The 14,758-nt window shown below is 48.4% G+C and overlaps 1 protein-coding gene across 2 annotated transcripts in view; it reads left to right on the forward strand.

The window, feature by feature from the left end:
• The window catches only part of LOC146775837 (NACHT, LRR and PYD domains-containing protein 12-like), a 984,872-nt gene that overhangs the window by 470,913 nt on the left and 499,201 nt on the right, over window positions 1-14,758 (forward strand). For both annotated transcript variants that reach the window (XM_085639880.1, XM_085639881.1), the window contains exon 6: window positions 3,187-4,951. In XM_085639880.1, coding sequence (XP_085496006.1) covers window positions 3,187-4,951 — 1,765 coding nt within the window. The remainder of the gene's footprint in view (window positions 1-3,186; window positions 4,952-14,758) is intronic.

The following is a 14,758-nucleotide window of genomic DNA, read 5'->3' on the forward strand; positions in this document are numbered from 1 at the left end:
ATTTTTAACTTTTGTGGACCAACTGAATCACTGCTGGATTGGGTTCCCAGGTTACAATTTAGGGCCTGATTACGATGGCGGTGAACCCACCACCGGCAGGCTGCTGGTGGCGGGTTGACTTCCATCGTAGGGCCAATTACCGCCCGCCAGATAAGGATGATAGCGGTGTGCCTGGCGGGTGGAAAGCCCGTCCGTCATGGGTCCGACAGAGGCAATCGTTACGATTGCCTGTCGGACCCGCCCGCATCCCTAGAATGGTGGCGGTGCCTAGCAGGCACCGCCCGCCAGATTTGGATGCTGGAACCCGCCAGCCTTTTCATGGCAGTACCCCTGCCATGGAAAGGCTAGCGGGAATTGACTTCGGGCCCGTTGCGGGCCCCCCTTGTGCCGGGGCAGTTGGTTTTTGCACTGGGGGGCTACATTTCCCTGCACTAGGTGGCAGGCACCGCGTGGTGCCTGCTGCTTAGTGCAGGGAAAGGCACAACCTGCATTTTCAACAGTGCGGTGGGTGCTGCAGCCAGTAGCACCCGCCACAATTTTAAAACTGCCTTTTGCAGCCCCGTGGTGACGGCAGCACTGAAATTTAAATTGCGGAACTGCCGCCATGTAGGTGGGTGGTCCCAATCCCCGGGACGCAGGCGGCTGGACTTAAGGCCGTCCGCCATCATAATCAGCCGCTTAATTTTTTGCCTCCAATTGAACATTCCTTCGTACTTATAGGCAGTTTTAAAATGGTAATTTTTATATTTAAATTTTTATGTATACGTACTCTATTATTCTGCTGGCCATTTTGTTAATCCTTGTAACCTGTGACCAATGAATGGGGGCTAGTAGTGTAACAAACACAACTGCAGCTCTACTGTTCTGCATCAGCATTGGGCCTATCAAGGAGGGGGAAATTTAGATTTGCCATGCCTTAGATGGTTCCCAGCCCTAAATCTAGATATTTGTGGGTTCTGTTAATTTAAATGCTTTGATACATTTATAATGGAGAATAAGACAAACCAGATTTACCAGAATGCAATAAAAAAAATCAAGGAACGCACGGGCTACTCACAACAGGTGGAGACCATCATTAGATTTTTGCCATTTCCCTGACCTGCAATCCCTAACAGTAGCTCTAATTTACCATATATTTTCTGTACTTGTGTCATTTATCTGGGTCACTCAATGCAGGTACATATAAACATATTATTGTTAGTTCCCTGACTTCCCAGAAAGCAAATCAGCACAAAGGTTTTGGTTCCTAGTAAAGTGATTATTATCAGTTTACCAATGGCATTTCATTGTTAGTTCTCATCAAAGAATGCATCTGCCACTCAGATTACGTACCTCTGCATTTGCCTCATGTTAAGACAAGACACATTACAAAGGATTCCTTCCCAGCTTGTTCCATTAGTAGCAAGTAGCCTCTGTTCAGGCGGAAGACGAAGACGTAAAGTAAGAATTACGCTATGGATGACGATGGAGACCAGGATCCAGTACTGAGGTTCTCATGTGTCTGGGCAGGGCCAGCTGACAAGCACATTACCTGTCAGCCAATCCCAGCTACATCCGGAGGAAAAACGTCAACAGGCAACAGTGTCTCCTTTCTCATGGAGGTCATAATTAGCTCCTTCTACCCAGCTCCAGAAAACGCATCCTAAAACGTATAATTAAGCACTGATATGAAGTATAACGTTATTGTATGATTGTATATGTGACTTAGATTATATATAACACAAAAATCAATATTACCAAAACTTTCATAATGAGCTGTGGGCCAGCCGGAAGAAAGCGGAGAGACATCTATTTAGAAAACAAAAAGGTGGAACTACTAAAACTTATCCCTATTCAGGAATTTTAATTGACAATAAGGGCTCCTGGTCCCAGGCAGTAAAAGCGAGGAAATTACTCTTCATGAGAACAACTACGGCTTTAGTTAATTTCTCCCAAAAGCTAGGAAAGAGGCCCCCCGTAGAGATGTTACAAATATACCAAGCTAAGTGTAGCTACTTATGAGGCCGGGATATGGGGGTACCGTGATGTAAAAGAAATTCAGAAAGTGGAAAATGCATTTTTAAGATAATTATTGGCAGTCCCACGTTCCACTTTAACCTATGTCTGTCATAGCGAGTTGGGCTTACCATATATTTCCGACACAATAAAGGTGCAACCAATACTGCTATGGTATCGGATTTGAACCTCACCAAAAACTACATTTAATTGGGATGTACTAATAGACAGCCTTAAATTAGATCATGCTTTGGATATTAGATGGTTAAAGTATATTAAAGATTTCATGACTGATTTAGGCCGGCCAGAATTATACTATAATCCTACTTTGTTGGGAATTCTTCCTAGAAAACTTTTCAAAAAACAATGTTTGGCCCACATGGAAGCGGCTAGATTTGCTATTGAAGCTTCAAGGCCTACAGTCCAATATAGCCAAATGATTCGGTCTGCCTTTCAGTATCCAGCCATACCTAACATATATATTAAGTGGTTACGACAGATTTGTCCTTGTGCGCCTCAGATTGGATGTTTTTCATCGTTTGGTAATTTTTTCAACCATAAATGACTGGTCGAGGAACCTACAAAATTGTTTTTGTGAAGGTGTTTCGCCTCAAACATCAATCCATGTAATTCTCTTCTGTAAGTTTTATCAAGATCAAAGGAAGAGGTGGATTAAACCCTTATTGAAAATATGGGGTATGAGGCAATGTCGCCCAGCCTATCTCGCACTGCAGCTTTTGGCTAACGAATGCTTTGGGAGATGCATAGCTCAATTTTTGAAGAGTATTATTAGATGTAGGAAGCTTCTCTGAGCTTTGTTTTATGATAAAGCGTGTTTGAGATACCACATTTTAACTTATAAGTTTTAAACCTTTTAAAATCAATTTTATCATCAACACGTATAAAATGATGTTATGTAATTGTACATTAATATTTGTATATAATTATTTTTATATAACTTTTTTTAAGATCATTGTCTAAACAAATATGAATTATTATTGTATAACCATGTTATCTTTCCTATTTAAATCCTGTTTTATGATCATTGTACATATAACTATGAAATGTTATTGTAAACTGTGCTTTTAATGTTTTTTTGTTCGTGTCAAAATGAAAACCGAATAAAGCAAATTTCATTCATTCATGTAACACATTAATGTTAAACACACTTTATTCTATCTCTGATTTCAGATTGCCAGCAACAGCTCAAGCATCATCTTTTTCAAATGACAAATACTTTAATGGAATACTCTGCCCCCGGGCAGTCCCAGGGGCCTCAAAGTTTCCCAATCTCTGAACGATATGTGGAGCTGGTGGTGATATCACAGCGTAGCTTCAGGAAACAAGTGCATCACGAGGCTCTGGAGGCTGGGGAGCTCCATGAGTATCATCTTCGACAGAAAGTACGGACAGGACTGGAGCGAATAAGTCCCAACCGGCTGTTTCGCTGGTGCTTCCGATCACATCGCATGCCTCAGTGTGTGATGGTGACTGGCGTGCCAGGAGTGGGAAAGACCACACTGATGCAAAAGTTTATTTTTGAATGGGTGAATGGAAAACATTACCAAAAATTTGCTTTTATTTTCTTTTTCAAATTTCGTGAACTGAACCAACTTGATAAAGAGACACCAATAAGCTTGGAACTGCTGATCCTTCAAAAATATCCTTTCCTCGGGGAAAAACTTCGGATGATCTTGGAGGACCCCCAAAAGCTGCTCTTTATCTTTGATGGTTTGGACGAAAGCAGGTGTGAAGTGGATCTCAGCAAAAGGGGCTTCCAAGATCTGTGTGTCAGCCCAGGACAAGTGAAGACTGTAAGTTCGATTGTAGCCAGCCTGGTGAAGCAAACCCTGCTCAAAGGTTGTTGTGTGTTGCTGACAAGTCGTCCATTTGCTCTAGAAAAAGTTGAGGCTGTCCATCTCCATCGATCTGCAGAGATTGTGGGATTTCTCTCCAAAGAGCGAGAAAGGTACTTTACTAAGTTTTATAACAATGATGCTATATCTTCAAAAGTGTTCCAGTACGTGAGGGACACAGGAATTCTGTATACACTCTGTTACAACCCATCATATTGTTGGATAACATGCACTGCATTGAAACCTTGCTTTACTAAGCAGACAGCAAAACCCCTGGCTCCTCCCAAGACAGTAACTCAGCTCTTTGTGAGTTACATCTCAAACATACTGAAAAATCACACTACAGAACTTGTTCAAGCTGATTTCACTACAGAACCTGTTAAAACTGATTTACTAGGGATTGGATGGCTAGCTGACCATGGAGTTAGAAACCGTATTTTTGTTTTCTACGATAATGATTTGTCAGCATTCAAGGTCAGACCTTCAAAGTTATTATCAGGTTTCATGATGGAAACTCTTCAAATGGAAGAAAAGTCAGAAGTTACCCGCTCTTTCCTCCACCTCACCCTTCAGGAGTTTTGGGCTGCTATGGTATATTACCTCGATTACACAGAAGACCGTTTTAAGGAGTTGATTCAGACAATTAGCACCTGTCAAGATGGACGCTATGAAATCCTTTTGCGCTTCCTTGCTGGCCTTGCCCACCCTCCAAGTCGGTCACAACTTGAAACCTTGCTTGGGCGATTCTCTGCAGAGGCAACAAGGGCAGTCATCAAGTGGCTAGGAGATAAAGTTCATGAGGAGCTAGAGAAATTAAAGAAAACTAAAGATAAAAGGAAAAATAAAGATAAAAGGAAGCTCCTGAACATCTTCTGTTTTCTCTTTGAGTCCCGTAACAGCTCCTTTGTGCGTGATCAAGTGGGACAAGGTGCGAATCTCGACTTCTCTGACTATTACCTTACTCCAGTAGACTGTACTATCCTCTCATACATACTCGGGTGTTGTAAGGAGATTGAAAATCTCAACCTGAATTCCTGTTTCATACAGACCGAGGGTTTGGAGAAACTCACACCCGTTCTACACAGTATCAAGGAACTGAGGTAAGATTTCAGATTCTTTGTGAAAAAGTTAACTGGCACAATCAGTATAAGTGTTGATACTAATTATAGATTTGCAGCAAGAATGATATAACCAGCATAGTCCATATACTAATTAGTATGTTGAACTAGTACTGTCCAAAGAGAACAAGCATTTTCAATGCAATCGGTCTCGCATTTAGGCGAGTTTAAGCTATTGGCATTGTAAATGACAATGCCTATTATTTTTTAAAACATAAATAAAAGGCATTGTCATTTACAATGCCAATAGCTTAAACTCGCGTAAACGCGAGACTTATTGCATTGCAAATGATTACGTTTAAAATTGAGCGAGGCGCCGTTTTAGGGACACCGCGCTCGGTTTCTTTTTTTAAACTTTAACACTGAGCGTGGTGTCCTTGAAGCGGGCGCTGCAATCAGTGTTAAAGTTAAATATAAAGAAACCGAGCGCGGAGTAATTGAAGACGCTTCGTGCTCAGTTTTAAAGTAAAAAACAAAACAAACAGAGCGCGGTGTCCCTGAAGTGGACTCCGCGCTCAACAGGAATGCTAAATATAAATAAACAAAGTAAGCGCGGTGTCCCTAAAGCAGGCGCTGCGCTCATTAAAGTAAAAAGCATACAATTTAAAGCGCATAGCGCTGCAGCCGCCATTGTCCCCATCATTGTCCATTATCAAAATAGTGCTCACCCACCAGATAAAGCCCACCATGTAACAAGCCAAGTAAAAGGTTCAGTCCTTATGCGCGTTAACAAATGGAGACAAGGCGGTGCCAAGGCGGGACTGCCAAACCTTAAAATCAATCAAAAGCCACCGCACTCATTATGAAAGAAAAAAATAATAATTAAACAGAACGCGGTGTCCCTGAAGTGGATGCCGCGCGCAACATAAATTCTAAACATAAGTAAATTAAGTGAGGTGTACCTAAAGCAGGCGCTGCGCTCATTAAAGTAAAAAGCATGCAATTTAGGGCGCATAGCGCTGTAGCCGCCATTGTCCCTATCAGTGTCTATTATCAAAATAGTGCTCACCCACCAGATAAAGCCCACCGTGTAACAAACCAAGTAAAAGGTCCAGTTCTTATGGGCGTTAACAAATGGGGACAAGGCGGTACCAAGGCGGGACTAACAAGCCTCATAATCAATCAAGAGCCAGCATTTTAGAAGGACAATGACACAAAGCCAATGACAAATATGGGCGGAGAGTAGACGAGGCTTCCACAGCATACCCTACTACAGCATGCCGACAGCATGCGCGTTGCCGCTAGGCACGACCTAAAAAGACATCGCCATCGTCCACAGGAACACCATTCGCATCACGACCAACTCCGACGACACCCTCACCGCCGCCGAGCACCTTCACTTCCAGATACACACCGACCCCAAGACCACCCTCAGAGGCACTCTCATCTACAGACCCCCGGGACCACGCACACAATTCAGCGAAGCCATCGCAGACTTCATCAGCCCGCACGCCCTCACCTCCTCTGACTACATCCTCCTAGGGGACCTCAACTTCCACCTGGAGAACAACAAGGACAGCAACACCACCACCCTGCTAGACAACCTCGCCAACCTCGGACTCAAGCAACTGGTGAACACCCCCACCCACTACGCCGGCCACACGCTTGACCCCGTCTTCTCCTCCAGCAAGCACATCTCCTTCAGCCACTCCATCGGACTTCATTGGACTGATCACAGCTGCGTCCACTTCCACTTCAGGAGAACCACGACCCACCACCACCCACAACAGGTTTCCCGCAGGAGCTGGAACAAGATCACCGCCGACCAGCTCACCACCACCCTCAGCCAGAACCCTCCCGCCAGCGCAACGGAACCCAACGAAGCAGCCCGCAACTTCACACAGTGGCTCACCAACAGCGCCGACGACCTCGCACCTCTGAAGAACCCACCCAGCAGACCCGGCAGCAACAAAGCCTCGTGGTTCACCAACGAACTCAAAACATCCAAGAAAAACTGCCGCACCCTCGAAAAAGCCTGGCGCCACGACCAGACTACAGAAAACATGAGAGCCCTCAAGAACGCCACCCGCATACACCACCAGCTGATCCTCACCACCAAAAGAACAACATTCAGAGAACGACTGGACAACAACACCCACAACAGCAAGGAACTCTTCAACATCATCAAAGAGCTCTCCAACCCCAGCGCACAACAACAACATCACACCCTCGCAAGACCTCTGCGACTCACTCGCCTCATTCTTCCATTGCAAGATCGCCGACATACACAACAGCTTCGGCGCACAGACCACGCACCCAAACACCGATTCAACGCCCCCCACCACCACCCTCTGCAACTGGACCCCAGTCAGCACTGAAGACACCACCCGCACGATGAACACCATCCACTCCGGATCCCCAACCGACCCCTGCCCCACCACGTCTTCAACAAGGCCGACTCCATCATCGCACCCCAACTCCGGGACATCATCAACATCTCCTTCACCACCGCCGCCTTCCCGGAGAGCTGGAAGCATGCCGAGCTCAGCGCCCTCCTGAAGAAACCGACAGCGGACCCCACCGACCTCAAGAACTTCTGCCCCATCTCGCTCCTCCCTTTTCCTGCCAAAGTCATCGAGAAGACCGTCAACAAACAGCTCGCCACCTTCCTCGAGACTAGCGGATCCCTCGACCCCTCACAGTCCGGTTTCCGAGCCAACCACAGCACCGAGACCGCCCTCATCGCAGCCACCGACGACATCAGATCCCTGCTCGACAACAGGGAAACTGCCGCCCTCATCCTCCTGGACCTCTCTGCAGCATTCAACACACTTTGCCACCGCACACTAATACAGCGCCTCAGCAACACCGGAATCCAAGAGAAGGCACTGGAGTGGATCATCTCGTTCCTCGCCGGAAGAACCGAGAGAGTCCGCCTCCCCCTTTTCCGTTCCGCGGCCACCGAAGTCAGCTGCGGCGTACCTCAAGGATCCTCGCTCAGCCCCACCCTCTTCAACAACTACATGAGACCCCTCGCAGCCTTCGCACGCCAACACAACCTTAACATAATTTCCTACGCCGATTACACCCAGCTGATCCTCTCCCTCACCAACGACCCCGCCACCGCCAGAGCCAGCCTACACGAAGGAATGAAAGACGTCGCCGTGTGGATGAAGAACAGCCGCCTGAAACTGAACTCAGACAAGACGGAAGTCCTCATCCTGGGATCATCCCCCTCCGCCTGGGACGACTCCTGGTGGCCCCCTGCCCTGAGCACCACCCCCAAGCCAACGGACCACGCACGAAACCTGGGCTTCATCCTGGACTCCTCCCTTTCGATGACCAAACAAGTCAACGCCGTCTCGTCATCCTGTTTCAACACCCTGCGCGTGCTCCGAAAGATCTTTCGATGGATCCCCACCGAAACCAGGAAGACGGTCACCCAGGCACTCGTCACCAGCCGACTGGACTACGGGAACACCCTCTACGCGGGAACCACAGCCAAACTACAGAAAAGACTCCAGCGCATACAGAACGCCTCCGCACGACTCGTCCTGGACATCCCCCGCCACAACCACATCTCCGCCCACCTGAGAGACCTGCACTGGCTCCCCGTCAGCAAGAGGATCACGTTCAGACTCCTCACCCACGCACACAAGGCTCTCCACGACCTGGGCCCCAAGTACCTCAACAACCGCCTCACTCTCTACACGCCCACCCGCCAGCTGCGATCAACCAGCCTCACCCTCGCCACCGTACCATGCATTCGTAGAGCCACCGCCGGAGGAAGATCCTTCTCCTACCTGGCGCCCAAGACATGGAACTCCCTCCCCATCCACCTACGGCTGACCCAGGACCATCTCTCCTTCAGGAAGCAACTCAAGACCTGGCTTTTCAAGCAGTAACGGACCCCTCCCCCCAGCGCCTTGAGACCCTAGCGGGTGAGTAGCGCGCTATATAAATTGTTTGATTGATTGATTGATTGACATTATTTACTTAGACAGAGTGACGATGTTATGTGCCCATAGCACAAGGAAGACTTTTGAAATGCTGTATCCTTCTTTATTAGTCATGGACCATAACATCGTAACATTTATAATCCTTTCGTATTGTGTTACGTGTATGTAGATGAGCGTGTACAACTACACTAGCAATTACTTTTTCTATAGCATAAAATATAAACTTAATTTTTTTTGTCTACAGAGTAGAAGTCTTAATTACCACCTAATGTAATAGCGCTCATTCCACTGATCGCATATAAATGAACGGCCAAACCAGCCCTGAGAGGATTCTAACAAATGACACTGAAGCCTTCACCACAAACTGCATGACTTGCTCGCACAATTTTCTCTGAAACATGCAAACAAACCCACTGGGCTATCTTACTAGGATTCACACGTCATCTGCACCTAATGCACATTACACGGTGCTCTACACAGAGCATATTAATCCGCTCACTTGTTTAATGATCATTCAAACCTGAGATTAGGAGTTGACAAACAAATCCTGACAAAACGTGCACAAACCATCATGCTACATACATTATATATCATAAAATGTAACAGGCACACACACTTGTAGCCTGTGACATCAGGAGTTAGATCTACATGACCAGCAGTCCAGAAACGGCTTGGCTATTAAGGCTCAGAGACTCAATGCACCCGTCGTGGCAAAGTAAATGCAACTTAATCTTGCTGTGGCAAACTCGCCCATTTACTCCTTTAGGACAATAACATTAGCATAACCGAACAGCATTAATTACACCCATATACATGCATGCCTTGGTTCATGTTCTTAAGCTGATGGAGCTACGTATGCACACACAAAAACAAATCAAGGTAAAGGAAATACAACAAAAATACAGAGAACTAAGAACACTGATCCCAACTCCATATGCAGGGAAAAGAGCTGTGAATTCATGGTACACTGACCATTTCCGATTAATAATTATCGAAGTCGGTGACCATGTGGGAAAGCACGAAGGACATGCAAAAAGTGGTGATATTATCTGGAACGGAATCCCTAAATGTGCCCCATATAAAATAGAAATAAAAAAAAAAGCTCATACACACTTATATTCTTTGCATTCTGGTATCTGGACTGTTCCGACTATATAAAACACCATTGCTACTACAAATCCCAGATCAGGCAGGAAGAAAAACGGGTGATCTTCTCATGCCCAGCATTGGAGAAATCAAAGACTAGGCTAGCATGTGGAACATCTGAAAGTCAGCAAAATTGGATAGCAAGGTTTCCTGCCACCTAATTTTAAATGGGCTAGAAAAAATTACCCGCATTAGATTCCCGGCAGATTAACGATGTGTGCTGAGCAATTTGAGTCTTGAACCGTTAGCTATTAAAACAAGCATTGGAAATGCAATCGGTCTCACATTTGTTTGTGTTGAAGCTATTGGCATTGTAAATGGCAATGTATTTTACTTATGTGTTATGGAGTGTATGTATGTGGTGTGTAGTGGAACTATGTGGGTTGGATTGGATTAGATAGTTGTGTAACTGTGTGGACTGTAGTTGTGTGGTGTGGATTGGATTTGTGTAGTGGCAATATGTGGCATGGTGTGCTGTGGAAATATATGGTTAGCAATTTTGTGGCCTCCAGTGTAGTGCCATTATGTGTAGTGGGATTGTGTGGAGTGGTAACTTGTGCAGTTACATTTTGTGGAACGATGTGGAATTGTGTGGTGTGGATTGGATGTTTGTGGTGTTGTGTCAATTTGTTGAGTTGTATTATGTGGTTTGGTGTTAAATTATGTGGCGTGTGTTGGAAATGTGTGGAGCTGAATTGTGTGGCATGGAACTTTGTGTATAGCTTTGCATTTTTGGTTACAGAAAAGAACAAATAGGGCGGAGCTAAGCATCAGATCTATGAGTTTTTTTTAAAATAAAAGGAAAGAGTTGGAGCTATTGGCATTGTAAATGTAAACGTCTCTTACTTATGTGTTATGGATTGGAGTGGATGTATGTGGTGGGTACCAATTATATAGGTTGGATTGGACTTGTTCGTTGTGGGCTTGTGTGGTGTGAAACTGTGTGGTGTGGATTTGTGTAGTAGAGTTATGTGGTATCGTGTGCTGTTGAATTATGTGGATCGTAATTATGTATTTTTGAGGGTATTGGAATTATGTGGTATGAGACTGTATGTAATGGAGTGTAAGTATGTAGAATGGTATTTTGTGTTGTGAAGTGTTATGTAGTGGAGTTTAAAGAAGACTTTGTGTACAATTGAATGACTCTTTTAAAAAAAGAATTATCAAAAAATGTCTTCCAGTTTCTTTTGTCCTTGCAATGCTGGCAATTTCCTCCTGCCTGTTGTGATGCTTGTGATAGCTTTTTTTTTTTTTTTTTTTTTTTTTTTTTTTTTTTTTTTTTTGAAACCGTTTATTGCAGTTTATAGAAGTTACAGGTATGGGCCTACAACCACCCGGCCGGCCGCTAGAGCATCAAAAGCATATTACATACATACAGCAAAAAATTTTCTCAGCGGTGCACAGTAGGAAAACAGGAGTGATCAATGGTGCAGGCCTCAAAGCTCCATGCCCACAGTACGGTTCCATTTTCTTAATGCAAAACAACGTAAACAAACCACAACCGCAAGGCAACCCTCGATCCAAAGTGACAACACGTGCTCCATAAGTGGGGGATCCAAACCAGCAGCAAAATTCTGAAGGGGGGGACGGGAGTAGATCAGGGACTGGGGGACCGCGCGCCCGCGGCCAAGGGAGGGGCGCCATCTAGGGAGACGGAGCCGGCGAGGCCGCCGGTAGCAGCGGCGGCTCACAAATACCCCCGCGGTAGACGTTCCAGGGGCCCCAGAGTTTCATCCACGCCCCAGGCTTACCCCTCGCCACATACACCACCTTTTCACGAAACATACACCAATCCATATGCTCTTTCCAGGCCGACACCGCAGGGGGCCTCTGGGATCCCCACAATTGGGCAATATCACGCTTGGCTATCATGTATCCCAGAGTCACCCACCGCGCCTGCGGGACCGAGTAGTCATTTGGTTCCCAGACATTCAGCAAGCATCTCCTCGCTTCAGGCAGCAGCGCGACACGCGTAACCATTCGTAGAACCTCATGCACACCACGCCAGAATCGCTCCACCTTCGGGCACTCCCACAGTATATGCATGAAAGTCGCCAACGCACCACAGCCACGCTTACACATTCCATCACCGGCAAAACCCATACGTAAAAGCCTTGGCCCCGTCACGTAGACCCGGTGAAGGATCTTGAGCTGGACGAAACGAAGGCGAGCCGGGATGGCCACCTCTTTCGGAGAGGCCACCGCGGAAATCCAATCCTCGTCGTCCAGCTCCAGCCCGTCGGCAACCCAAGCCTCGCGGAGACTAGTCAGCAGACACGATCTATCGTTAATCAATTTTTTGTATATGAGGGAGATCGTGCTGTCCGGGACATGGCCATCTAGCACTCTATCCTCCAGGGGGGAAGACTCCGGAATGGATGCAACATCCGGGAAGACGGAGCCCAGCGCATGGCGGACCTGTAGGTACCGAAAGTACTCACTGCCCTGCAGCTGAAACTCCGCCTGCAGCGTCTCAAAAGTTTTGAATCCCCCCCTCGTCCAGAGATCTCCCACCGTGCTGATTCCGATCGTGTCCCACTTCTCGAAGCCCTTCGACGTCCACAGGGAGCCCAACCTCTCAGATGCATACAGCGGAGACGCTCGGGTCAAACGGTCCTTCCACCCCATAGCTGCATTAGCCGCGTGCCAGACACGCACCATGACACGCGTCGGTCCCGTCAAACGGGAGTCGGGCGCGCCAGAGTAGAGCGCTCGATTATAATCGCCACCGGGCAGAAGCGTCCTGTCCATCTCAAATGCCGGGTTTAAGGCGGGCCCGTAAAGGCCATGATTAATTGCAGCTAGTTGGGAGGCCCAGTAATACCGTTTGATGTCCGGGAGGGCGACCCCTCCATCGTACCACGGGAGCGTCAATTTAGCCAGAGCAATACGCGGCCTCCCGTCCCAGAACAGGCGCCGCTGGAGGCCCTCCACCTCGCGAAAGTAGCGTGCCGGGACCAAGTCCATGGTATTCTGGAGGGCGTAGAGGAAGCGCGGCAGGGACATCATTTTAAATAAGGCCGCTCGGCCGAGCGGCGAGAGCGGCAGACGCCGCCAGCGCACCACGTCCTCCCTCAGACGCTGGAGGGGGGGCAGCAAGTTCCGCTCATAGCGGGCCTCCGGGTCAAGAGTGATATATATACCCAGGTACCGGAAACCCTGGGAGGCAATCTGGATCGGACAGTCCCGTGGCAGGACCGGGGCCTCCCCGGAGAGCACATAGACACAGGATTTCGCCCAGTTGATGACCAGGCCTGAGTTGCGACCGAAGGAGCGCAAAACATCAACCAGGACGATCAGTGACTTGCGCGGGGAGGCGAGATACAAAAGGATATCGTCAGCATAGAGGGACACGCGGTCCTCATGCTCGGGGGTCCAGCGGAGACCACGGATAGAAGGGTGCCACCGCAGCCACTCCGCCAGGGGCTCCATGGCCAGGGCGAACAGGAGAGGCGACAGGGGGCAACCCTGTCGCGTGCCCCGCCCCAGCGCGAACGGGGCAGATACTCGCCCATTCACCACCACCTGCGCCAACGGGCCCGAATATAGCAATTTGACCCAGCTGACGAAACCCGGGCCGAACCCAAACTTCGCCAGCATCGCCCAGATATATGGCCATTCGAGCGTATCAAACGCCATGGTGGCGTCCAAGGACGCCAAGATGGCCGGTTCCCGCACAAACGGGACACGCGCGAGCACCCCGTGTAAGCGCCGCAGATTAAGCGCCGTGTTGCGGTGTGGTATAAAGCCCGATTGGTCTTGGTGGACCAAATCGCCCACCACGCCAACCAACCGGTTGGCCAACACCTTGGCGAGGATTTTGGGCTCCGCGTTCAGAAGCGAAATTGGCCTATAGGATGTGACCCGCTCACGGGGCTTCCCCTCCTTATGGATCACCACAATTGTAGCCAGACGCTGGTCCGGCGGGAGGGAGCCCTGCGAGTGGGCCGCAAGGAACATCGCGCGCAGGTGGGGCGCCAACACATCCGGGCGTAGTTTGTATAGCTCAATGGGAATACCATTGGGGCCCATGGCCTTGCCGGATGCAACCGAGCGAATAGCCGAGGCAATTTCGTCCGAGGTGGGCGGGGCATCCAGCGAATCCCTGTCCTCCACCGTAAGGGAGGGCAGTGCGATGTCCCGAAGCAAGGCATGGGAATCTTCCTCCGAGCAGGGAGAAACCGGGGAGTAGACTTCGCGGAAATAATCCGCGAAGCAGGAGACAATGGCTTCCGGCTCAGTGACGCACACACCATCCATGCTCTCAATCAAAGGCACTACGCGGCTCGCTCTTTCCCTCTTGTCCAACCACGCAATCAATTTGCCCGCCTTGTCACCCACATCATACAATCGCCCCTGCTGCTCTCTACTGAGGCCCCTGGCTGCCTCCGTGACGAGGGCCCGATAGGCCGCCTGCTTTAAGTGCAAAACATGCAACTTGGCGTCTGTTACCCCGCTCCCCAGGTCACCCTCCAGTTCTGCAATCTCGGCCTCAACCCGGGTCACCTCCTCCCGCTCGCACCGCCGGGCATTGGAAATAAAGGAGAGGGCCTCCCCTCTAAGAACCACCTTAAAAGCCTCCCACAGGGAGATGGCAGACGGGACCGACCCCACATTCTCATCGAAATAGCGCTGTAAGGATTTGATCAAGTCGGCACGAATGGTGGGGTCGCGCAAATACCATGCATTGATCGGGGCCACTCTGCCATCCCCCCTCGGGAAGACATCGAAATGCAACAACAAT

The sequence above is a fragment of the Triturus cristatus genome, chromosome 12, assembly GCF_964204655.1.
Source record: "Triturus cristatus chromosome 12, aTriCri1.1, whole genome shotgun sequence".
In the NCBI taxonomy this organism is placed as follows: Eukaryota; Metazoa; Chordata; class Amphibia; order Caudata; family Salamandridae; genus Triturus; species Triturus cristatus.